At 41.7% G+C, this 26,933-nt stretch overlaps 1 protein-coding gene across 1 annotated transcript in view; it reads left to right on the top strand.

Moving 5' to 3' along the window:
- The window catches only part of ZDHHC2 (zDHHC palmitoyltransferase 2), a 176,685-nt gene that overhangs the window by 53,371 nt on the left and 96,381 nt on the right, over nucleotides 1–26,933 (top strand). The window contains exons 2-3 of the mRNA XM_077477410.1: nucleotides 4,013–4,039; nucleotides 21,668–21,762. Of these exons, the coding sequence (XP_077333536.1) occupies nucleotides 4,013–4,039; nucleotides 21,668–21,762 (122 nt within the window). The remainder of the gene's footprint in view (nucleotides 1–4,012; nucleotides 4,040–21,667; nucleotides 21,763–26,933) is intronic.

The following is a 26,933-nucleotide window of genomic DNA, read 5'->3' as shown; positions in this document are numbered from 1 at the left end:
ATTCCTCTATTAGTAAAAAAGCGTCTCCCTTGTCGGTTGCTGACAGTTTTACTCCTAATGTTTTTCTCACCAACTTTAAACCCGCCACGCACTATTTGTTAGCTAACAACTCCTCTTTCCCCACTAAAACCCATATTACACAAATACACTGACTGACATACTGTCATCAACGTACCCCAGGAACAATAAATCATAAAACTATGGGGCAAAGCAAATATTGTTTAAAACTGTTAACGTTTAAAGCAAAGGTACAAACAACCGAGAGAAGGGGGGAAATATCCCGTCACAGGTTACTTGTGTGTATGGGAGCAGTGGGGACATGGGTACTGAAAATATTTCATATGATATTTCATTGCTATCCATTTTGCAGCCAGCAGGTGGCGAGCAAAGGAATTTAAAGTGATTGTAAGGTTTTATTATTTTAAATTTAAAAAATTATCATGATATACAGTACTTAACTGCTCTATATAAAGGTTTGCACAGAATGGCCCGCGCGCCTCCTCTTCTGTGGTTCCCCGTCAGTGATCTTGGCTCCTCCTCCCTTCCAAGCACCCCCATAACAAGCTGCTTGCTATGATGGCACTCATGTGGCTAGATCCTAAACCAGGCTGTGTGCCTCTGTTGGCACACACAGCATGACTCAACTCCACCCCCCAGTCCCTCCTCACAGGATTTGATTGACAGCAGCGGGAGCCAATGGGGAGGGGGGAGTGGAAGGTTTTTTACCTTAATGCAGAAAATGCATTGAGATAAAACATCTCCCGCCTTTGCAACCAATGTAAAGTTTAATTTAGCTGCCTTGCTTCTAGGCTGTGAACACTGAACTAAATAGCAGGATCTTAGGTTACACACATTTTTTCCTCCTCTTTTAGTAGAGTATTTGCCATCCAGATCTTAACCACTTTAATACCGTACACTTGCACCCCATTTCTGCATGATTTTCAGCTTTCACCACTGTCACACTTTGAATGACAATTACTCATGTCATGCAATCATTTTTTTGAGACAGAAAGAGCTTTCTTTTGGTGGTATTTAATCACAATTGGATTTAAAAATTTTTGCTAAATAAACAAAAAAAGTCAGAAAATGTTGGGGAAAATAAATCCTTTTTCTTTGTTATATAATTTTGCAAATAAATAATCTTTCTTCATAAATATAGACCAAATGTATGCTGCTACCTTTCTTTTGTAAAAATAACCCAAATCAGTGTATATTATTTATTCTTTAGGAACGTTATAACTATGGTATATACAGTATCTCACAAAAGTGAGTACACCCCTCATAGTTTTGTAAATATTTTATTATATCTTTTCATGTGACAACACTGAAGAAATTATCCTTTGCTACAATGTAAAGTAGTGAGTGTACAACTTGTATAACAGTGTAAATTTGCTGTCCCCGCAAAATAACTCACCACACAGCTATTAATGTCTAAACCGCTGGCAACAAAAGTGAGTACACCCCTAAGTGAAAAGAAAAAAATTTTTTTTAGCATTTATTTTGACATACTGTGACCAGAGCAGTAACCATAGTTACCATAGTGGCACTGTACTACTCTGGGGAAATTATCAGAATTTTTCTTATGATTGCTTATAACAGTGATTATGATTTTTATGATGTATTCATTGTCTACTATGGTGAAAGATGTGATTGGTCAGAGCTTTCACATGATACAGATGCACTGTGATTGGCCCTGTCTGAACCATGTGATCATTGTGACCATTCACAGAGATCATCACAATAGCACACAATGAATGTGTATGAATGAAAGCCATTCATTGTGTACAACTGCAATGTGATTTCTGTGATTGGTCACAGCAATTACATGGTCCTGGGCAGTGGCGGTGCATCCATAGAGGGAGCAGGAGAGCCGTCCCCTCTCTCCTACACTGCACTATCGCATGAATCTATCTATTGTCGCTGCTACCGCCCCCTATTCCGGTGTCCGGCCCCTTGTTGGAGCACCGGGCATCTGAATTACAGCAATTACAGAATTGTCTGCTGACATCCGACCTGCTCCGATCTGAAAAAGTGTGACGGAAAAAAAACCTACTTTTTCATCCATCTGTGCACAGTGTGCAGAGACGGACCTGTCATCTGCCGGCTCAGCGGGGATCGACGGAGCGATCCCCACTGAGCAAGCGGATGTCCACTTGGCGGATCATCACTGATCCGTCCCATGTGAAAGAGCCCTAAGAGAGCCCAGCATGCAGAACACACCCTGGAGAATGAAAGCACCCTAACAACTTTGCCTCTCACACCTGTTCACCCCTTATGGACCAGAGCAACTTTAAAATTCTGATATGGACTTGTTTATTTAGCGATAACTTTGTCATTACTTAAGATAAAAATGATAACAAGATAATACATATATTGTTATATTGTTCAAGTACAAACAAGGCTTTCTTTTCTTGAATATTGTCTGCAACAATTATTTTGTTAACAATACGTAGACAATTAAAACATAACAAAACTAAACAAAACATGCTTTTTCTTTTTTTTAAGCAGTGTAATTTAAAAAAAAATGGTGTTACTGCATGTAAGAAGTATGTGTTTTATTCTGCAATTTGTCCTGTTGAAAATGACGCTAAAATTATGATTCTGGTACAAAGCATTCCAATTTTTTTTTACAAATGAAGTAAACTGTTTTTTTTTTTCTAATGCTGTGCTTTTTTTCAATGTGATACATGTAAATGTATGTTAATGGTGTAAAAATATCAATGAACAAAGCAAACAAACAAAAAAAAAAGTTTAAATATTATTAGTTAATAAAAAAATCAGCAGGAAAATGATAATTGAATGGAGGAGAATAAGGAGTTAATTAGGGCTGATTAGAGTAAACTAAGGGTTATTAAGGGGTTAAACAGAGGAGCATTTTTTTTACCTGTCAGATTGCTTTAAATGACTTAATCTAGAGATCAAAGTTCATTCCTTTAATCTGTAGATGAATGAACAGAAAGATACAAAATGAAACAATATTTCTTTGTAGCTTTCTGTATTTGCAGCTGGGCATTGTTGTTAATAAACATTGCCAGATAGCTTTTTGTCAGCGCCAATTGCCGGGACCTTTGCCGGGACCTTCTGTGTGTACGTTGCAATGCAGCTGTGATTAAAAGAGAAGTATGTTTTTTTTTGTCTTTTTTTATTCATACTTACCTAGGTGGATGCAGCATCGGTACAATATTGCATCTGTCCCCTGGCACCTCTACACTGAGAATCAAGCAATTGAACAATGCCAACCGCTCAGTTCTCACAGATCGGTGAGCAGAAAGATGCTGAGAGGCTGAGCCGGGTGTTGGCCCAGGGATCTAGGCGGACCCAAATGCCTTCTGCGCAAACCAATCAATAAACGCTTATTGCGATTTTTTTTTTTAACAAAAATATGTAGAATAATACGTATCACCCTAAACTGAGGAAAAAAAAAATTTTTTTATATTTTTTGGGGGGAAATTTATTATAGCAAAAAGTCAAAAAGAATGTGTTTTTTTTCCAAAAGTGGCACTCTTTTTTTGTTTGGGAGCCACGTAGCACAACCGTGCAATTGTCAGTTAAAGCGACACAGTGCCGAATCGCAAAAAGTGCTCTGGTCTTTGGCCAGAAAAATGGTCCGGGGCTTAAGTGGTTAATGAGAGCTGAATTGCCATGTACTGGGACAGCAGGGCAGAAGGACTGGCCATTCTACGTGTGTACAATGATGACATTTTTTGGGGCGTGTGTAGAATGCCCAAAGTCTGCAACTGGTTAAATATGTATGTGTAAAAATATGTTTAATTTAAATATTAAAAACTTTTTACATTTTTATTTGTAAAAAATGATTTAACATGATAAACTTTAAAAATAAGAAAAAATGGAAATGTCATCATCACAGCCAGTAGGAAGATTTCAGGGTTGTATATTAGACATCCAAAATCTCACTGATTTCCCTCTGGATTGTAGATAAAACGGTCTGTGCTAGTTTATAATATGTCCTTTATATTCTGATTGAGTCTGATTTTTTATTTTTATTTTACAGTGTCCATGGATAATATTGGAGAGAAAGGTGAGTTAATTTTTTTGTAATTTTTTACAATTACGGGGTCACTGGGATTAGTCCAATACAACTCTTATTAGCATGTTTAACCACTTAAGGACCAGGCCTCTTTTTCAGACTTGGTGTTTACATGTTTAAAACAGTTTTTTTTGCTAGAAAATTACTTAGAACCCCCAAACATTTTATATTGTTTTTTTTCTAACACCCTAGAGAATAAAATGGCGGTCATTGAAATACTTTTTTTCACACCGTATTTGCGCAGCGGTCTTACAAGCGTACTTTTTTGGGAAAAAATTCACTTTTTTGAACAGTAAAATTAGCCCAATTTTTTTTTAATATTGTGAAAGATAATGGTACGCCGAGTAAATTGATACCCAACATGTCACACTTCAAAATTGCGCCCGCTCGTGGAATGGCGTCAAACTTTTAGCCTCAAAAATCTCCATAAGCGACATTTAAAAAATTCTACAGGTTGCATTTTCTGCGGTCTAGGGCTAGAATTATTGCTCTTGCTCTACCGATCGCGGCGATACCTCACATGTGTGGTTTGACCACCGTTCTCATATGCAGACGCTAGTCACGTATGCGCTTGCTTCTGTGCGCAAGCTCGTCGTGACGGGGTGTTTTTAAAAATGTATTTATTTTTTTTTCTTATTTATTTTAATTGATTTTATTTATTTTTACACTGTTTAAAAAAAAAAAAAAAAATGGATCACTTTTATTCCTATTACAAGGAATGTAAACATCCCTTGTAATAGAAAAAAGCATGACAGGTCCTCTTAAATATGAGATCTGGGGTCAAAAAGTCCTCAGATCTCATATTTGGGCTAAAATGCAAAAAAAAAGAAAAAAAAAAAAATCTGACATTTAAAAAAAATATACCTTTAAGAGGTATGGGCGGAAGTGACGTTTTGACGTCGCTTCCGCCCTCCTATGGTATAGAGACGAGTGGGAGCCATCTTAGCCTCACTTGTCTGTATGCCCAGCTAGGAAGAGGACCCGATCGCCTCCGCCGCTACCGACGGCTCCGGTAAGCGGCGGAAGGTGCGGGAGGGCGGCAGGAGGGGGGGTGGCACCTCTCCCGCCGCCGATAGCGGTGATCTCGCAACGAATCTGCCACGGAGACCACCGTTATCGTACAGCCAACCGCCGCCTGAAGAGATGGATATCTCGGTTGTGGCAGCAGCTGCTGCCGTTACCGAGATATCCCTCTTCAAAAAATGGACGTACATCGTCGTGCGGCGGTCGGCAAGTGGTTAAAGTAAATCTGACAGAACATGTGAATTGACATTGCTTGCGGGTATTGTGAGAGGCCAATTGATGCCTTTATTGTTATAAAACTCCAGAGGACACCCCCAGCCCCCCCCCCTAAAAAGAAAGTATATCAAGTTTTCGGTGTGGGGAGACTCAGTTCTCCTTGCTGTATCTTGCAATGCAGTTCTTGGTACTATAGCAACATGATTTCACCTATTATCAGAACTCAGGGTTTCTTTGCAAACATCAGAAAGTCATATGTCATAACTCTGTTAAAAGGAAATATATCTAAGTCAGCCATTGAATGGTGTAGATGTGATCAGACAGTATGGGGAGCTGAAAAGTGCCCTGAAATGAGGGGAAGCTCTGCTGATTTTATCATCCAATCATGTGCTACAATGCGTTTTTTATTCCTTGCATGTCCCCCTCAGATCTACAGCGACTTTACTTCCAAGTGCACTTGCAGTGCAAAGTGGATTTTCCTTTAGTAAATAACCCCCTCTGTCTCAGTTTTTTTTTGGTCAAATGCCCTCAGTACTGTTGATGCTCTTGGGAGATCAGAGTAAGCAAATTTAGTACGTGAGAGGAGCAAGACTGAATGTAAGGGCCGGTTCACACTGCAGGCGAGGCGAGGCGAGGCGACTCCGACTTGCCTCGCCGCGACCTGCCACGACCTCAGCGGCAACTTGCAGATGACTTCTGTATAGAAGTCAATGCAAGTCGCCCCGAGGTCGCCCAAAAGTAGTACAGGAACCTTTTTTCTGAGTCGGAGCGACTCGAGTCGCTCCTCTCAGAACGGTTCCATTGTACAGAACGGGGGCGACTTGCGAGAGCGAGGCGAGGCGAGTCGTGTCGCCTCGCATCGCCCGCTGTGTGAACCGGCTCTAAGGCTGAAAAAAATTGTTTATTTTAGTCTTTGGCCAAGAAGCTCAAGTTTTTAGCCAAAGCCATTTTTCTTTTTTTTTTTTTTTTGCTTTTGAAGTTTATAATATTTTTGTAGTATGAATCAAATCCTTTTAAATTGTGTGATAACATAGAGACATGCAAAAATTATAACAATTAACTTTATTGCCTTTTTAGACTTACTTATAAAACTGATTGACATGCTTTTTCCCAATATTCTATAATTCCCCATGCACACGATCGGAAATTCCACCAGCAAAAGTCCGATGAGAGCTTTTGGTAGAAAAATGCGTTCATGTGTATGCTCCATCGGACTTTTTAAATCTTTTTTTTTTTTATTGAATTTTCAGTGTCATACAAAATCGCCCACGCAGGGGCCAAACATTCCCCACACAGGGGTAAACTTCCAAATGCGGCAACAGGCCACAACAAAGCACATTACAAAACATATACCCTGCCTCTGATGCGGCAACCGACCGCAACAGGGCAAATTAACACAAACATAAACTTGCCTATCTATACCCCACTGTGGGGAGAGGATATTGTAGGATAATTCGTGCTAAGTATTAAAATGACCGGATAAAGTGTCATAAGAGCAGGTGGGTCAGCCTATAACCATACTACATCCATACCGAACTATGGGTTATTTACTACATCTGTTGCCGTTGTGTTATCATCCAGCCAGCAGTTCCACACCTTCTCAAATTTCTTTGGGCAACCCCTGTTCAAGTAGGTGGCCCTATAGAGGGGTAAGCTAGCGTTCACCAGGTTTTTCCAAAATTTAATAGAGGGGGGAGACGATTGTTTCCAGGTCATGGTGATGGCCTTGCATGCATAGTAGAGCAACAGGGATATGAGTGTTTTCCTAGCCCTGAGGATCGACATTTGTTCCACCAGCCCCAGCAGGCAATATTTAGGATCGCAAGGAATATTAACCTCAGTGGTCTTAACTATCACCAGGAGAACCTCTTTCCAAAAGCATACAATCGCTGGGCAAGCCCAGAAAATGTGAATGAAGTCTCCCGGCTGATAGGAGCAGCGCCAGCACTTCGGGGAGTGCGTCGGCGACATCTTGTGCAGTCTGTGGGGCGTGTAGTGGACTCTGTGTACAATTTTGTATTGGACCAATTTGTCCCTGGCTGAAACCAAAGGGGAGAACGGAAAATCCCAAATCTCCCTCCAGTCATCGTCATCCAACTCCGGTATGTCCACCACCCATTTCCTGTGGAGGGAGGACAGCTCGGGGACGGCAGCAACCAGTAGGGACCTGTAAATCTGAGACATGGGTTTCTCCAGGTCTTTTACCCGAAGGATGGACTCAAGCTCAGAGTACTCCAGTACGACCGGTTGTCCCAAAAATTGACAGCGATAAGCATGCGCGACTTGAAGATAACGGAAGTGGGCCCATGTAGGCACATTAAATTTGTCACGCAGGATATGAAAGGGAGCAAGTTCCCCGTTGAGAACGACATGTTCGAGCGTCAGTATCTTACACTTGGCCCAGGCCTGAGGGTCCGGGATGGTATTAAACTGCGGAAGGCCAGGATTCAGCCACAGGGGGGTGTGAGGAGACCAGGAGTTCGGCAGGGACGCCCTCAGTGCCTCTCCGGCCCTCCACGCCCTTAAAGTGGTGCGCATAGAAGGGGTGAGGCAGTGAGGCGTTTTTGGGCCCCTGAAAACCAACCCCCTTAAGGCCTCCAGAGACCCCACTATAGCTGCCTCCAAGACCGTCGCAGCATTGGTCAGGTCCGGCTGCAGCCACCAGTGGACGGTAACAAGCTGGGTAGCTAGGAAATATTTGTGACAGTCGGGAAGAGCTAACCCTCCACTGCCCACAGGCCTGGTGAGCGTGGTGTATTTGAATCTGGGGGACTTGGGTCCCCAGATGAAGGAGAGAAAAAGTTGTTTCAGAGAGTTAAAGAAGGCTTTAGTCAGCCATTGTGGGGAGTTCCTAAATATGTATGTAAGTTTGGGAAGGACCTTCATTTTAAGAAGGTTTATGCGGCCAATAAGAGAGAGGGGGAGATTGCCCCAAGCCTTTAATTTGGGCTTGATTTCTATCAGAACAGGTTCAAGATTGAGCCGGACAAAGTCCTTGGTCTCTCTTGAAATGACAATACCCAAATAGGTAAACCTATCCACCCATTGAAGCGTGGTGGAGGATGGTGAGGTCCTGGCCCCCTCGTCCACCGGAAAGAGCTGAGATTTATGCCAATTCACCCTCAACCCAGTGAAGGCAGAGAAGGCATCCATGATTCCAAGTGCGCCCCGCAGAGAGTCACCGGGATCATTTAAAAAAAGCAGAAGATCATCCGCATAGAGGGCCACTCTCTCCTCCAGCCAGCCCACCCGAAGACCACGGACCTCGACCGAACTCCGAAGAGCCTCCATCGGACTTTTGCTGGTGGAATTTCGGCCAGCAAAAGATTGAGAGCACGTTCTCTATTGTTCGGTCGGAAAAAGTTCTTATTGGAAATTCCGATCATCTGTACAAATTCCGATATACAAAATTCCTACGCATGCTTGGAAACAATTTGACGCATGCTCGGAAGCCTTGAACTTCATTTTCTAGGCTCGTGTAGTGTTGTACGTCACCGCGTTCTTGACGGTCGAAAGTTCCGAGAACTTTTGTGTGACCGTGTGTATGCAAGCCAAGCTTGAGCGGAATTCCGTCAGAAAAACCATCCGTGTTTTTTCCAATAGAAAATCCGCTCGTGTGTACGGGGCATTACTCTAAAATTGTATAGCTCCCTGTTTTCTCTCTTTAAATATAAAAAGGGATATTTCTAACAGATAAAGGTGTCCTTTTACGAAGCAGTGAAATCTATTCACTGCTTCATTCTCCGGCATTCATGGAGATCTTTCTCCTCTGTATGCCAGTTTATGAAGCGGAGTAGATCGCTTCATCCTTGGAGGAGTGAAGTGATCTACAAACGCTTCTAACACTGGAGAACAGCCCCTAATACTGGAATCTTGTGAGACTTTACAAGATTACAGTACTAGAAATTCACCGATACACAGAGATGTCAGTTTATTAAGCAGTGATAAATTATCACCGCTCAGTACACTGACAGACAGCGTGATCAATGTTAGTAAAATAAAGAGCCCCCCTACATAATATATACATGTATACACACACACACACATTATATATACATGTATATACACACACATTATATATATATATATATATATATATATATATATATATATATATATATATACATATTATAAATATATATACATATTATATATAGTTATATATATACATATTATATATAGATATGTATACACATACATATGACAGGGGGACATGGTTACAGTGTTGGGGGGTCTGAACGATGCATAAGGAAGTTAATTATCTTCCTCTTTCCTCCTCAGATCCCCCACATTCTCTCTTTACTCCCCGATTCTCCACCTCTGAGATAGTGAATCGGGGAGTGTGAATTCTGACACAGATCGCCAGTGAAGCGATGAGATCGCAGCTTCATAAACTGACCGTTACTGTGTCAGTCTATGAGGATTCTCAGTGTGCGGAGATAATCGGCGGGAGAACAAGTTCAAATACTTCTCCCCCTGATTATCTCTGGTTCATAAACTGTTTATGGGCTGTGATCAGGATCTCTGCCGATCACTGCTTCATAAACGGACACCTTAGGAAGCAGTGTATTTTCACCACAATCCATCATAATCATATTGTGCATTTTCTTTTTTCGTTTAGACTAAATAAATGCCTTTACATACTGTGTTCATTGTGTTCCTGTTTTTCATTTTTAGCAATGCCCTCATTACCTTTCCAACTGTTGGATGGTCATAGCATAAGCTCTGTATGTGGAGCATTAACCTGGTGACAGACAATGCGTAGCATTTCAATATTGATAAGCTTTGAAATTCAACCTACTAATTCTTAATTAACTAATTGTATCTGGTCTGGTATCGGAATGCAATTGTAGTGCCCTCCCAGCATCCTTCAATTGATAGAATGATAAGCCATGATGCCCTCCCTTGTATACAACTGATTGTCCATTCTCCTGGCAATCATTTTTTGCTAGTTTTAGCTAAAAAATATACGGTAGTTACTGTTTAAAAATTTTTTATTGGTTCACCCACACAAAATAAAATATTTTTAGTATCAGTCTTGTGCACTCTAATGCCCTGTACACATGGTCGGACATTCCGACGACAAAATCCGTCGGATTTTTTCCGACAGATTTTGGCCCAAACTTAGCTTGCATACACACGGTCGCACAAAGTTGTCGGAAAATCCGATCGTTCAGAACGAGGTGACGTAGAACACGCACAACGGGGCTATAAAGAGGGCAGTAGCCAATAGCTTTTGTCTCGTAATTTATTATGAGCATGCGTGGCACTTTGTCAGTCGGAATTGTCTACACTAGATTGGAAATTAAACGCATTTTGTTGTCGGAAAATTTTAGATCCAGATCTCAAACTTTGTGTATCGGAAATTCCGACAGAAAAAGTCAGGATTTTCACACGATCAGATTTTCCGACAACAAGATCCGATCGCACATTTTCCATCGGAAAGTCCGACCGTGTGTACAGGGCATAACAGTTTCCTGTTTTGAAGGTTAAACAATACACTATTTTAGAACTACCATGGCTTTACTCCATTTTTCTGCAATAAGGCCTTATAAGTTTATAAAATGACTCATATAGTTCATACAAAAATAGAGAAAGGGAAATTTAAGTGAAAAAACAAGGTCACAAACCATATTTTATAAAAATTATATAAATTAATTTCTTGTACAAAACCCCTAGAATTTGGAAAGACCTGATCATAAAATAAAAAAGGGGGGTCCTTTGAATGTACACAATATCCTACCAGCATGTGGACCCTTGGTATGCCTTAGTCTGTCCAATTATGTTTTTTTTATTTGTATAAATGGTTCCCGACCAGCTCATGCAGATATACTGCGTCAGAATGGCTCTCCTGGACGAAATCTTGTATGGGTACGTCCTTCTCCTTTTCGGCCACCAGAGGGCACGCCCACTGCCCGGTGGGTGACCCAATGTGTGTGGCCGGTGGTTGGGATCGCGCTGGCCAAATGCGATCGTGTGCACGAGTGCCAGCACATGGGATTTGTGTGTGTAAACACACAAATCCTTGTGCTGTCAGAGGAGAGGAGACATGTACTTTGTTCCTAGTAAGTAGCAACAGCGATAGGTCTCCTCTCCTACTCAGTCCTATTCACATACATTAGAACACACTGAGTGGACACACATTTAACCCATTGATCACCCCCTAGTGTTAACCCCTTCCCTGCCAGTGACATTTACACAGTAATCAGTGCCTTTTTATAGGACTGATCGCTGTATAATTGTCAGTGGTCCCAAGAATGTGTCAAAAGTGTCCGATCTGTCCATTGCAATGTCGCAATAACGCTAAAAATCGAAGATCACCGCCATTACTAGTAATAAATAAATAAATAAATAAATATGCCATACAAATGCCATAAATCTTTCCCATAGTTTATAGATGATATAACTTTTGCGCAAACCCATCAATATATGCTTAGTGCAATTTTTTTCCCCAAAAAATATGTAGAAGAATATATATCAGCCTAAACTGATGAAGAAATTCGTTTTTTTTTTAATGTTTGGGAATATTTATTATAGCAAAAAGTAAACAATATTGTGGGTTTTTTTTTTTTCAAAATTGGCGCACTTTTTTTGTTTATAGCACAAAAAATAACAACCGCAGAGGTGATCAAATACCAACAAAAGAAAGCTTTATTTGTGGCTGAAGGGGTTAAATAAAGATTTATATAATGTTCATAAAATATGGTTCATGCGATCTTAATTTTTTTGGTTAAATATCCCTTATTGGTCTTTGTTTTTCTTCTGTAAATTCTGTTTATTAGTGTATAACATTATAGGTACAAAACAGAGCCTCTGGGCATACCCCAGCTCATAAAAATACAGCTGCAATAACGCTTAACTACTAAAACAGAACAACCAGTGCTCAGTACCAATATGAAAGAGATTTACAGGGTAAATCAAACATCGTAGTCAAGTAAAAGGAATAAAATGTGTCCTCAAGACAGAGTAAATTAAAAAAAACATTTATTAAATGATGACCTTAGATTATGTTCTATTGTGAGGGAACTGTCGGTGCATACATACATGAAAAAAGAAAAATAAAAGGAATAAAAACCAGACTGAGCTCAACCTCAATATGAACAAATGTGCAATGTATCCTTAGATAAATGTATATTACATGAGGGGATCTGGCAAAGTAGTTGTGTTTTTAATAATTGGCCAATTATGATTTTATTTTATTAGTTGGATAGTGGGTTTTGTACTTTCTAGATTATTACTGTATAATAAAGCCATTTCTTTATTGTTACATTTTTATTAAAAATCTATATATAATGTTTATTGGTACATATACACATGTTGAGTCATAACAAAATACAGTGAATAAATAGTATTGCTATGTGTTGGACAACTTTGCCAGGTCCCCTCCTATAATATACATTTATCTAAGGATACATTGCACATTTTTTTTTCATATTGAGGTTTTTATTCCTTTTTTTTCTTAAATCAAACAACTACAACTTCAGGCATAAGTCTCCGGAGCTAATAAAACTATCTTCCCTTTTTTTCTTTGCTCTTTTTTGTGAACTATATGATTAATGTCTAATTCGAGATTCGGTCAACAAAAAAATGTTGATATACTCTGTTTAACTACTTCAATACCAGACACTTTCGCCCCTTCTTGCCCACGCCAATTTTTAGCTCTCACTGCTGTCGCACTTTAAATGACAATTGCGCGGTCATGCTGCACTGTACCCAAACAAATTTTTTTTGCATTTTGTTCCCACAGATAGAGCTTTCTTGTGGAGGTACTTGATCACTGCTGGGGTTTTTATTTTTTGCGCAACAAATAAAAAAAAAAGACTGAAAATTTAGGAGAAAAAAAAAGGTTTTTCTTTGTTTCTGTTATAAAGTTTTGTAAATAAGTAAATTTTTCCTTCATTGATGGGCAATGATAAGGCGGCACTGATTGGCACTGATGAGGTGGCAGCAATGAGGTGGCACTGATGGGCAGTGATGATTGGCACTGATAGGTGGCACTGATGGGCACTGATAGGTGGCACTGGTTTGCAGCACTGATGGGCATGCAAAGGCGGCACTGATGGGCACTCAAAGGCGGCACTGATGGGCACTCAAAGGCGGCACTGATGGGCACTCAAAGGTGGCACTGATGGGCACTCATAGGCGGCACTGATGGGCATTGAAAGGCTGCCCTGATGGGTACTTATGGGTGACACTGATAGGTGGCACGGATGGGCACCAATAGGTGGACACTGATGGGCATGGATGGGCACTGATAGGTGGCACTGATGGACACTGATGGGTGGCACTGCTGGGCCCCCCCCGACAGGAGAGCTGCGATCAGCTCTCCTCTACTCGCGTCTGTCAGAAACAGCTTTTCCTGTTTACACTGTGATCAGCCATGATCAGACACCGCTGATCACATGGTAAAGAGCTTCTGTCAGAGGCTATTTATTGAGATTGGTGTTGTGGTGGGTCAGACTGAGAAGCCGCACCACCGATCGCCCCCTCAGCCAGTTAGCCTGAAAGACGTCATATGACGTCCAGTCAGGATAACTGAACCACCGTGTGGCCATCATTTTGCTATTATATAATAATTTCCTCTGATATATTTTCCTTTTCCTTACTTATAAAATAACTCACTGAATTAGCTCTACTGATTTATTGTTACATAGTTACATAGTAAGTGAGGTTGAAAAAAAACACAAGTCCATCAAGTCCAACCCATGTGTGTGATTTTATGTCAGTATTACATTGTATAACCCTGTATGTTGTGGTCGTTCAGGTGCTTATCTAAAAGTTTTTGAAACCATTGATGCTCCCCACTGAAACCACCGCCTGTGGAAGGAAATTCCAAATCCTTGCCACTCTTACAGTAAAGAACCCTCTATGTAGTTTAAGGTTAAACCTCTTTTCTTCTCATTTTAATGAGTGGCCACAAGTCTTAATAAACTACCTTCCATGAAAAAGTTTTATCCCTATTGTGGGGTCACCAGTATGGTATTTGTAAATTGAAATCCTATCCCCTTTCAAACATCTTTTCTCCAGAGAGAATGAGTTCAGTGCTTGCAACCTTTCCTCATAACTAAGGTCTTCCAGTCCCTTTATTCGTTGTATTGCCCTGCTCTGTATTTGCTCCATTTCCAGCACATCCTTCCTCAGGACTGGTGCCCAGAACTGGACAGCATACAGCAGTCTTGTAGAGTGGGAGAATTATCGTTTTATCTCTGGAGTTTATACCCTTTTTAATGCATGCCAATATTCTGTTTGCTTTGCTAGCAGCAGCTTGGCATTGCATTTTATTGCTGAGCCTATCATCTACTAAGACTCCCAGGTCCTTTTCCATCCTAGATTCCCCCAGAGGTTCTCCCCCCAGTGAGTAGATTGGATTAATATGTTTGCCACCCAAATGCATTATTTTACATTTTTCCATTTGCCATGTAGTTGCCCACCCCATTAATTTGTTCAGATCTACTTGCAAGGTTTCCACATCCTGCAGAGAAGTTATTGCCCTACTTAGCTTAGTATCGTTCGCATATACAGAGATTGAACTGTTTACCCCAGGTCTTTTGTGAAAAAATTAAATAGGATTGGTCCCAGGACAGAACCCTGGGGGACCCCACTTTCCACCCTTGACCATTCTGAGTACAGTGGGACCTTGGATTACCAGCATAATCCGTTCCAGGAGAATGCTTGTAATCCAAAGCACTCGCATATCAAAGCGAGTTTCTCCATAAAAGTCAATGGAAACAAAGATAATTTGTTCCACATTGATTTCTATTGCATGCAATATCGCATGTAGCCAAAGGTGGGGGGTGCCGGTGAGCCTCGGAAATACTCGGGGACAGCTCGGCTAAACTCGGAAAGCCTTGAAAACACTCAGGAATAGAGTATTTCCAAGTATTTCCAAGTGATTCCAAGTATCGGCTCCGAACCATTACGAGTGTCACCGGTGCCCCCCCACTTTTGGCCACATGCGGTACTGGACACCCCATTAGCTGGAATTCTGCGAGACAACACTTGCAAACCGAGTCAGAATTTTCAGAAAAAAAGTTGCTCGTCTTTCAAAACACGTTACCCGTAAACCAAGGTTGCACTGTACTCCCCATTTATCACTACCCTCTGAACTTGTCCTTGTAGCCAGTTTTCAATCCATGTACTCACCCTATGGTCCATGCCAACGGACCTTATATTGTTGGTGTGTAAGAGATACAGACATGATCAGTGAGCCTTTTAGTGATAAACACTGAACAGTGCAGGTTGTTTAATTGTACTGAGGATACAGCATGGAAATCTACAGGATATCAGATGGGATGGACCGTAATGGAACATAAAGCATGCTTCTGCAACCCATTACGGTGGATTAAAGATTAAAGATTTCCTTTTTTATTTGCTCAGAGTTGGGCTTTAATCCAGAAACAGCCAGGCAACAACATTTTTCATAAAGAGGTCTGCAATGGAAGCCTGTTGGCAGTGCAGTTTTCCAGTCCAGTTAAAAGGCATTAACAGTAAATTGAAAATAGATGAGCTTTGAGCTTTGATAAATACACAATAAAAAAAAGTAACTCACAAAGCTCATAATTATTAGAGCTTCTAATACCATATTTGATACCACCGTGTGTCATTTGCAGGGTTTTGTCTGAATATTTTCATCAAAGGTACAGCTGATTTGGCGTTCTGCGTGTTTCTAATTGTGGTTGTGTAATCTCTGTGAACAGATGTTGTGGAATTAGCAGCTCCTGCAGAATAGCTGTGGCGAATCTGGGCACAGCATTGTAAGCTTTTTGCACAGCGGTCTTACAGGTTCATGTTCTGTAAAGTGGAATTTTGAAGCTCATGTACAGATTAACCTTATCTGCCAACTGTGATGATCAAGATAAAAGTAAAGTAAACCTGCCACAAATGATTCAAACTGAGCATATAAAGAAAAGTATATAATTGGCTTATACCTTCAGTGAAAACTGCATGTCAAAATGACTAATAGATTCAGAAATAGCCAAATGTTTATACTGGAAAATCGGCCATGGCGAAGACCAAAGAGGAATGAACCTTTTCTGTAAAAGGCAAGCTTGTTTCTTCACCACCTTGTTTCCTAACAACCTTATTGGTACCTAAGGCTATCCATCACTTTAAAGGACCGAGGGTAGGCTCAAAAGAGTTAAACTGGCCATATATGGTATAGTTTTTTCGCTCAACCAGCTGGCAGACATCTTAACTCAGAACTAAAGTTTTTTGTTTTTTTTCTTTATATATTGCGGGCATGCATAGCTCAGTGTCTGTATATGCAGAGGACTAAACTTCTGCACGTGCATAGAAGTTACATTATCCTGCACCTGCCAATCAAGATGGCCAAAGACCTATGCCTGAAAGAAGCTGGGCAGAAAATGCAGGCACCAGCGAGAAACTTTGCGGGTGTTGAACCACTGGAGCCAATGTAAGTATCTCACACTTTAGTTCCATTTTAAAACCCAATTCTGGGCTATTTTTTCTTTATGTATATATGTCCCCCTGGATGTTTTTTTGTTAAAAATCATCGGCTGAAATACTTACCTTTAATCCTGAGCTACCCACAGTGCCTTTTTTCCTACAAGATGTCCTCACCTATTCCTTCCCGAGATTATTGTCCTGCACTTACAGTGTATTGTTGCAGAGATCACCGACCATGTCATCATGTTAGTGCTGCTCTCTGCATCATCCAGGACACCCCACCACTATGAGAAGACTAAAGAGGAAGCCAACCCTAGAAGATATGTGATAAAGGCTAGTAAAAGAAAAAAACAAAAAGAAAAAATACTTTTTGGTGGTGTGGGAGGCCAGAGTTTAACATTAAGGTGCCAACACACACCTTTGTTCTTTCTCCGAAGTATTGGGAAATATCTGGTACTTCATGTACCTGGTGCTATATGGAAACATGTATCTGTACCCTTTGTCTCCAACAAGAGTGTCTCAGTGCCAGGCTCACATGTTGTCACATCAGAGGAGCACAGACTTTGCTAAACTGTGTGTAGGCTTCATCTTTCAGAACATCTAAGCTTGTACAGCAACTTCTTGCACCTGGTGTCAACTTTTGTCTTAGTTCAAAGCATTCTCCACCTTCGAGACCCATATTTAAGATGTAGCACCCTGGAGTTTAGGCAGGGATGCTCCTCACAAATGTACTTGCCAGGAGTAATTACCCTGGTTGATTGTTCGAGATCCATTGATATCTCCCTAAGTTTGGCCTTGTTGTATTTTTCTTTTCTACCATTAGGTGGCCGGGCACTTGGTGGTACTAGATATGAGAAGGAAAACCTACAGTAGGGTTATGGGTATATGGAGTATCTGGGCCAATGGGCAGGGGTTTTCTTGGATCCCTTGGCCTGCTGGGAGAGCCAATATATTCGGGTGGGATCAGGTGATCTATGTTCTGTGCCACCTGGATGGCTGTCTGGGTGGAAGTGTATCGTGTGCCCCGGCTGCTGGGCCAGAGATTGGGCCTATCCTGTGGGTGTCTGGATGCAAGGCTGTCTGAGGGCCTATCCAGAAGCAAGAGAGCAGCGCAGGGTTGGGATTGCGGCTTGCAATCCAATCAGAAGTGACAGTTCTGCTGGCCGGAGAACCTGTCAGTGGTTGGAGGTAGAAGGGAAGCTGTCACTACTAAGGGACACACCACCTTGTTACCAGGGACCACAGTGAGTTACTGAAGCAAGTACCGGAGCAGCAAGGGGCATGGTGGAGAATCGGAAAACTTCAGGCGGTGATCAAGTCAGGGACCCTGCCAGTGGAGGTGACACTTGCAGAGCAACCTTGTGTGTCAAGCCGGGGACAGAGCAGGCCAGTGGGGCTGAAGCTTGAGAAGTATCTGAAGTGCCAATCTAGGGACCCAGCAGGGAAACGGGGGTGATGCTTAAGGTAGATACCACCGTGAAGATTAGAGGAGCTCAAGGGATTCAGACTTAGTGAATCAGAGGGACTAGTGAGAGACTGGGAGCTCAGTGGGCTGAAGAAATACAAGAAGAAGTTGTATTGAAGCTGAAAGAACTGTTACGTTTTGTGTTAGGAACTGTTAAACACTGTTGCAATAAGAGACAGCATTCCTGCACGTGCAGATGTGGCGCCTTTCATGGGCCTTTCTTTGCAAGGCTGTCCTCCTATTGAAGTCTCAGAGTCTGCCAATTGAACTTGAAACTGCTCAAGGATGTCCTGGTCCTAACCCTCTTTTTCCCATAAAAGTTTGTAAGATAAATAAACATCTCTTTTGCATTCAAGAAGTGTCTGGCGCCCAATAACATCCCCCTTTCACCCACTATGCCTCACAACCCACTACATACAGAAGGATGTCAGCTTTCTCTGGCTCTGAAGATTCTCTCTAGGCTGAAGTTGGCTGGAGATCTTGCTACAAAGATGTAACATAAAACATGTCACATTCCTCAAACCATCCCCCACTTGAAATCCTAATGTAAAGAAAGAGCAGAAATTTTGTTAATTTTCTTTAACCTGTGAGTGGAGATGATGGGATATCAGCAACCCCAGGTAGATTGTAAACTTTGTTAAATACAGCACAAAGTCAATGAGCCTGAAGATGGCCAAGATGCCACAAATTTCTGGTCTTTTTGCTGCTGAATCAGCCGAAAATCAGGCCATGAATGGTCCTGTAAGCACCCCCAACAAAATAAAATTTGATGTAAAAATCGCGTGGGAAGTTATCATATTTGTGTATACAATAGCAGGCAGTGGAGACTTTTCTATCCAGGGTAACTGACTGATTTTATTCAGTTCAGAAAATCGTTGTGTATGACTAAATTTACGCATCAGCAAGGTAGATTAATACAACATCTTAAAATGCTCTAGATGGTAGGAGATAGCGGACGACTACTGTTTGGCACCTGTGATTGTTCATAGAAAACTCAGGCTGTCTTTTGCGGTTGCTTAGCCTGGAGCAAGCTCAGGAGGGGGGGGGGCGAATGCCGGGAGCCAACAGACAGTTGTGCTCCCAAGAGAAGAGCGACACAGTTCATGTAATCACTTTATAAAAATATGCTTTTATGTTCCAAGCATGAATATTTATGTATTTATCAAAATACATAAATGTCTGTGGCCAGCTTAAAGTGTGTCTATACTGTTTACAGGAAAAGTATCGTTTTTTTTTTTTTTCTAATGCAGGATTGCGTTCTACAGCTTGTGTACTGCCAGTCTGTAAATATCAAGCTGTAATATTTGATACAATAAAGCAGTCGTCCAACTGGCTGGCCAGGGATTCACTCACAGGAGCACCTCAGACAAGGAGAGTGGTCAGATGACTAAGGGGGGGGGGGGTCTATGTTAGGACCACTCATACCAAATAATGACCAGCCTCACACTAATGCCCCGTACACACGGTCAGACTTTACGACATAAAATGTGCGATCAGAACTTGTTGCCGGAAATTCCGCCAGTGTGTAGGCTCCATTACTGTCACGCAAAATTTGAGATCTGGATCTCAAATTTTCCGACAACAAAATCCGTTGTTGGAAATTCCGATCATGTGTACACAATTCCGAAGCACAAAGTATTATGCATGCTTGGAATCAAGCAGAAGAGCCGCACTGGCTATTGAATTTCAATTTTCTCGGCTCCTCGTACGTCACCGCGTTCTTGACATTCGGGAATTCCGACAACTTTGTGTGACCGTGTGTATGTAAGACAAGTTTGAGCCAACATCCGTTGGAAAAAATCCATGGATATTGTTGTCAGAATGTCCGATCAATGTCCAATCGTGTGTATGGGGCATAACACCTCTCTATGGAGTATGTGCCCTGCCATTATTGTATGAGGAAACTGGAGATGTATATTCTGTGCCACCCTGCACAATTTCAGCAGATGGACTTTGTTAGATAGTACAGCTTAATATTCATTTGGCAGCACATGATCTGACTAATGGAACCCAGAATGTTTAAAGAATAGTACTCTTATTTTTTACCTTTCCTTGAGAAAAAATAGACCTCTAATAAGAGATTATGAAAGCTACAGATAGATGAGAAGTGCCACTGCCAGTCATGTGATCAAATGCCAAAACATTGGTCACATGACTTCAACCAAATTGACCTGGGAGAATGCCATTCAAACCGAGCCAGCCAGTCAGCTTCTCTGATTGATTTAGATCATTAGTCTACATCACACTGTCGGCACGAATGCTTTTGGGAATGCTACTGTCACCAACAGGGATTCCAGTATAAAGGTTTATTATCGAATCTGTATGTACCCTTTATGCTGATTGCATAGAGGGGGTGATTTATTTTAGGGAAAAAATTGGGCTAGAACATAGGTCTTTTTAAAGGGGTGACTAAGTAATGGATTTCATTTAATGCACATAGAAAGATAGAATAGATAGTTATAGGAAACAGAATATAGAGATTGATGGTAGCCAATCAGCTTCTAACGTCATCTTGTTCAATTAGGTTTGACAGTAAAACCTAGAAGCTGATTGGTTTCTATGCAGAGCTGCACCAGATTTTACACTCTCCGGTTATAGTAAATCAAGCCCAAAGTCTTAAAGGCCAGCACCAGCTCAATCTAAGCCCTTGTACACACGGTCGGAGATTCCGACGGAATGTGTCCTATTGGACCGTTTTGTCGGATATTCAGACTGTGTGTGGTCTCCATCGGACTGTTTCTGTCGGAATATCCGACGGACCAACTTTTCCAACTCCCGGTAAAATTTTCCGACGAAATTCTCAGATTGGGCATACTCCGATCATGTGTAGCCTACTCCGACGGACAAAGTGCCATGCATGCTCAGATCAAATTCCTAGACCAAAGCTATTGGCTACTAGCCTGAACGTAGTCCCGTCGTAATGAAATAACATCATCGCGTTATGTACAATTGGATTTTCCGACAACTTTGTCTGACCATGTGTATGCAACATCACTTCCGGAATTAATCCGTCGGAATTACTCCGACAGATTTGGTTGTCGGAATCTCCGACTGTGTGTACAAGGGCTAATATTTAAGTTGTATGTGACTGTTGGCAAGTGGAATCAAGGTTTTCAAAAACTCACAGGGATTCTCATGTTAGAATTTCCAGTCTCACAAATCTAAAATATGGTATCTGGATAGATTCTGCATACTGTAGATTCATTTATTGTAAAGTCCAGTTGTGATACCTAGATTATGGCCTTGTGGGTAGAGATTTTAGTTACTGGAGTCTTTGATGGATCTAAGAAATCCATTGGAGCCAACGCAGACAAAAATTATCAGTTTTCATTGAGGTTTCAATTGCCAGTTCCTTTTTTTTAATTCAATTTTAGTTACATCAGTTACTATGGTTAAAAAAGACACGTCTTCAGAATTAAATCTCATTTATTTGTGGGTTTTAGAGGAATAACAATTTAACAGAATGTAACACTTAATTTGTAATACTGTCTTTATTTTTGTTTCTACAGTTCTCTGCTTGATAGCGTATCACTTCTTTATACTTCTGTTTGTCTGGTCCTACTGGAAGACAATCTTCACATTGCCAATGAATCCTTCCAAAGAGGTAACTTAACTTATAGATATAGATTGTGGAGGCACCGTCTATGAGAAAACGTTTAAGTCACAGTCACACTTTTGTTGAGTTTTTATACGGTATTGTATACATAATCCCTGTGACCCTAATTAATGTAATTAAAGGAAGGGAATAAACAGGAAATATGTTGAAATTTGTGGAAGATATATCTTGAAACTGCAGTGAATCTTAATGCAACAAATTGCATGGTAAGCTGGCTATTGTTCCCATAAGCAGTTGACTGTATGGATATTCTGGGGGAGATATACAAAATCTGGTGCACTCAGAATCTGGTACAGTTGTGCATGATAGCCAGTCAGCTTCTAACTTCAGTTTGAGAAAGTAAGCTTTAGCAATGAAAACTGGCAGCTGATTGGCAGAGCTGCACCAGATTTTGCACTCTCTAATTATAGTAAATCAACCCCTCTTTCTGTATATTTGCAAACAGGTCGAACTACCTAATTATTCACTAACATGGAAAGGTCATTGAGACTTGCCCTTTTGTCTTGAATTTCTCCTGAATGTAAGCAGTACACTTCCTGATTTGTGAGGGTGCCTAGGCACTCCTGTGTATACTACCTAAAAGCTGTATATCTGCAGTGTGAGATGTAAGGCACTGCTGCATTGGTTGTTAGTCTCAGGAGATTTGGAGTGAGATTTGTTGATGTCATTGCTGTGTTGCTCACTGTTCTGCTTGCTGGAGGCCCTGGTTCTACTGAGATAGCTGCCATAATAAGACCATTGGACGTTATGGTGACTAGTCTAGGCAATCATCATCCAGGTATGTTGATGGGTGAATGATGGCACCGCATCTCTACACATAATCTATAAATACAATTTGATATGAGAAAATACAAATTATTATCTTGGTGCTATGCAATAATCAACAACACAACAAATTATGCAAAACGTTTTATATTTAAGTCATATAATAAAATTGTGTACACCATTTGAATTGAATTCATATATGACAAGTAGTATGTCCCATAGCATATAGCAGAAGTGATTGGTGACTAGTCCCTTTACAAAAAGTATTGGGACGCCTGCCTTTACTCACACATGAACTTTAATAGCATTCCAATCTTAGTACGTAGGTTTCAATATTGAGTTGGCCCACCCTTTGCATCTATAACAGCTCGACAAGGTTTAGGAGTGTGTCTATGGGAATGTTTGACCATTCTTCCAGAAGCGCATTGGTGAGGTCAGGCACTGATAAGGACAAGAAGGCCTGGCTCGAAGTCTCCACTCTAATTCATCCTAAAGGTGTTCTGTTGGATTGAGATCAGGACTCCGTGCAGGCCAGTCAAGTTCCTCCACCCAAAACCTGCTCATCCTTTCTTTATGGACCTTGCTTTGTGCACTGGTGCACAGTCATGTTGCAATAGAAAGGAACCATCCCCAAACTGTTCCCACAAAGTTGGGAGCATGAAATTGTATGCTGACGCCTTAAGAGTTCCCTTCACTGGAACTAAGGGGCCAAGCCCAACCCCTGCAAAGCAACCCCACACCATAACCCCCCTCCACCAAATGATTAGGACCAGTGCACAAAGCAAGGTCCATAAAAACATGGATGGAAACCACAAGTCCATCTCATGATATAGATGAAGAAAGGGTCTCTTTTGCGAAGAAAAGGTGGTCCTTTGCCAGAGTGTCCGATTCCTTGCCTCCCTGCCCCACCCGCCATTTTTTGGGCATAGCTTCCAGGGTTAATTTGCTCTTTAAAGTGTCAAATCTGGAACATTCATCTTTGAGAAGAAGTCAGCAGGGGTAGTTGTTACTAAAGTGGTGCTTATGAAAGAGGAAATTCCATATCAAACGGACCGCTGTCTTTTCAGGTTTCTTTCACCATCATTTTAAAGCATTTTTACTGTTCCTTTATTAAATAGATATTTGAAAACGTTTAGATGGCATAGGTCCACTTTCATTTTGTGCTTTGATAACAAATGCAGCCTTTCCTGCCAGAAAGCAAATCGAGATTCCTTGTGACATTATAAATAGTGGTGGTGTAGGAACCAAACTGTATCAATTAACAAATGTATGCTTTCAGGCTTTTTATTGTTGTCAAGCTTTTTGATTAATGCGGTGGATTTGTACTGTACAGCCAAGCATTGGCTCCTGTGATGTAGAAGAGATTGTGTAGCTGGCATTATTTGTATAACGACAACACTCCCTCTCTGTGTGCTCTGTGTAAGCTCTTCTTTCCAGAGGCAATTTATTCAATATTTGTTCCCTTTGATGTAGCAAGAAAAGATTGTTTAGCTCAGCTGTTTCATTGGTAAATAACAAATTACATGCCATCTATTTGATGTCTGTTTTTTATGTGTCACAGCACAAAATTGACAGTAGTGCCTATTTATATGTTAGCCTAAAAAAACAAATATGAATTAATAGGTTTTGACTTCTTGGAAGGCCATAGCACTGGCCAGTGTTCTGCCATAAAATTTGTACAGTTAAAAATGATTTAAATATTATCAAATGAGAAGCCTTAACATAAGTTAATAATGTTTTCTCAAGGGAACTGCAGTTTGGTTATTTGGTCATTATTAATATGGCAGTCCTTGTACTACAGCATAGGGGCATGTCACTTCTATTAGGGCCATTCATATCTCTGTGCTTCTAGTGTGGTGTGTTTTGGAAAATCCTGTTTGCTGCATCTTTTGTGCGGATCCAGCAAGCACCAAACACAGGTAAAATACTCATAAAACATTTAGAAAAATCTTTTTTTTTTTTCCCATACAGCTGAGGTCAGGGTATGATTTTTACTTTCAAAATATTTTATTTTATAGTAAAGGCACTTACATACGTATAACAGTACATAAACTAACTGCAGCAGGGAGGGCCTGCTGTCACAATGTAAGTAATGAAAACAGGAGACATTAGTGAAAGACAGACAATATCAAAAGGGTACAGTCGGCATGCCCTTCCTCATCGAGGGGCTACATGAAAAAGAGGTAAACGGAGGGTGACCCCCCCGGGAGAGCCCACCAAGTAGAACTATTAGGGGTAGCTCCCAGGAGCCCCCATCCCGACACCCCTAATAGGGAACTTGCTGTGCCAGGATGGGGGAGTATCCTCCCAGGCCCCTCCCTCTCAGAGGGATAAAGCAGTTGGAGGACCGTCTGCAGTGGGTACCGCAACATTAAATTGGACTGTATGGTGAACCTGTCAATTACAGCTCTGTTGAGCAAACCAAAAACATAGAACGACTAGAAGGACAGAGAAAAGAAAAGAGGAGGAGAAGAGGAGAACAGAGGGGTAAGGGGAGGTAAGCTATGTCCTGAAAGGGTGGAAGGTTATAGCGGGGGAATGTTTCGCATTCAATGTACGAGAGGGCGCTTTAGGGGTGAGGTCTGGTCACTAGGGGAGAGCCTGGGGGTACCCCAGGCAGCAGAGAGATTCCCATGTAACGGGCCCAAGGGTCCCACACCTTTCGGAATTTAGGTGTGGTGTCTGACAGAATACCTGACAGTTTTTCTTGGGACATTATCCACGATATCTTCCTCTTAACTGCGAGGAAGGAGGGTTTGGGTTGCTTCCATGTGGAGGCAATCGCAATTTTGGCTCCTAATAGGATAAAATAAGTTAGTTTCTGAATGTTACCAGACATCAAAGGAACCGGGGTATTGAGTAACGCAACCTCTGGAGTTCTCGGAACCCGGCAGCCTGTGACTAAGTAAATCAAGTTGAAGATTTTAGTCCAGAACGAACGAAGTCTAGGGCATTCCCACCAGATGTGGATCATGGAGCCACGAAGTTGGCACCCCCTGAAACATAAGGGGTTAGCCGTGGGATATATTTTGGCTAGCCTTACTGGAGTGAGGTACCACCTGGTTATCAATTTGATGCTAGCCTCCATTAGTGAGGTGTTCTGGATCCCACGAAAGGATCTGGCTAGGGCCAGCTGCCAGGTTTCGAGACTGCCAGAGGTCTGGAGATCAGATTCCCAAGCCATCATATAGGGGGATTTGCCCGTTGGGGAAGTGAGAGCCGCGTAGATCACTGAAATACCACCCCTCTGCTCCCCGATCCTACCACACCAGGCTTCATATTCAGTAAAGGAAGGAGGAAGGGGTTTGTTTATCCAAAGTGAGTTCAAGAAGTGAGATATTTGTTGGAAGCGGAACCTCTCTGTATCTGGTAGCTCTAAGTGTTCGATACAATAAGCTAGGGAAATCGGACCCCTGGAATTGAAAAAGTGACCTATCCGGTATAGTCCCTTGTCCAACCACCATCTGAAGGCCTCAATGTTCAGACCAGGGGGGAAGTCATGATTACGGAACATGTGAGCAAGGGGTCTTAAAGTGGAGACTAGGGAAGGCTCTTTGCGAAGACCGTCCCATAGGGCGCAGGAGTGAGATAGGGATGGGGACATGATGGGCGGCCTGGTTTTGGGCGGGCACCATAATAGAAAATCTAGTGTAAAGGAGGGTACCGAACAGCGTTCTATGGACTGCCAATCCGGTTTCTCATATTTGGAGTAGATCGAGGAGAGTTGGGCTAGGCGAGCTGCAAGGTAGTATTTGTGGAGGTTAGGCAGACCCAACCCCCCCCTGCGTCTGTGCAGGAAGAGCGTGTTTTGCGGTAGACGGTATCCCTTATTACCCCAGATATATTTCAGTATTTTGCTTTGCAGAGAGCAAAGGTGGTCCTTCCGAACTGGTATTGGCAGGGCTCGAAAATAGTAGAGGATTTTGGGGAGAAGGGTCATTTTTATGGAGTTAATCCGGCCAAGCCAGGATAGTTCGTGTTTAGACCATGAGGAGAGATCAGTTTCCAGCTGTCTGTATAATTTGGGGTAATTGTGGGCATACAACATCTCTATTTTAGGTGTAAGGGAGATACCCAAGTATTGGATGGCAGTGTCACTCCATTGGAACGGAAAGGATTGTTTGAGTGAGAGGACTTGGTGGGTGGGGAGAGAAATATTCAACGCCACAGACTTGGAGTAATTAACCCTCAAGCCTGAGACCTTGGCAAAGTCGTCCAATACCCGGGATAAGTTGGGCAGGGTTGTGAGGGGGGAAGTGAGGAACAACAGTATGTCGTCCGCGAAGAGTCCACATTTGTGCGTTTGACTACCGCATTGGACACCTCCAATGTCCATATTGTGGCGGACTGCGATCGCCAGTGTTTCAATGGCTATTGCAAATATGAGGGGGGAC

This window comes from Lithobates pipiens, unplaced genomic scaffold (assembly GCF_037356315.1).
Source record: "Lithobates pipiens isolate NorthernLeopardFrog02 unplaced genomic scaffold, aLitPip1_a1.2 Scaffold_13, whole genome shotgun sequence".
Classification (NCBI taxonomy): Eukaryota; Metazoa; Chordata; class Amphibia; order Anura; family Ranidae; genus Lithobates; species Lithobates pipiens.
This window is presented reverse-complemented; position numbering and strand designations above follow the sequence as displayed.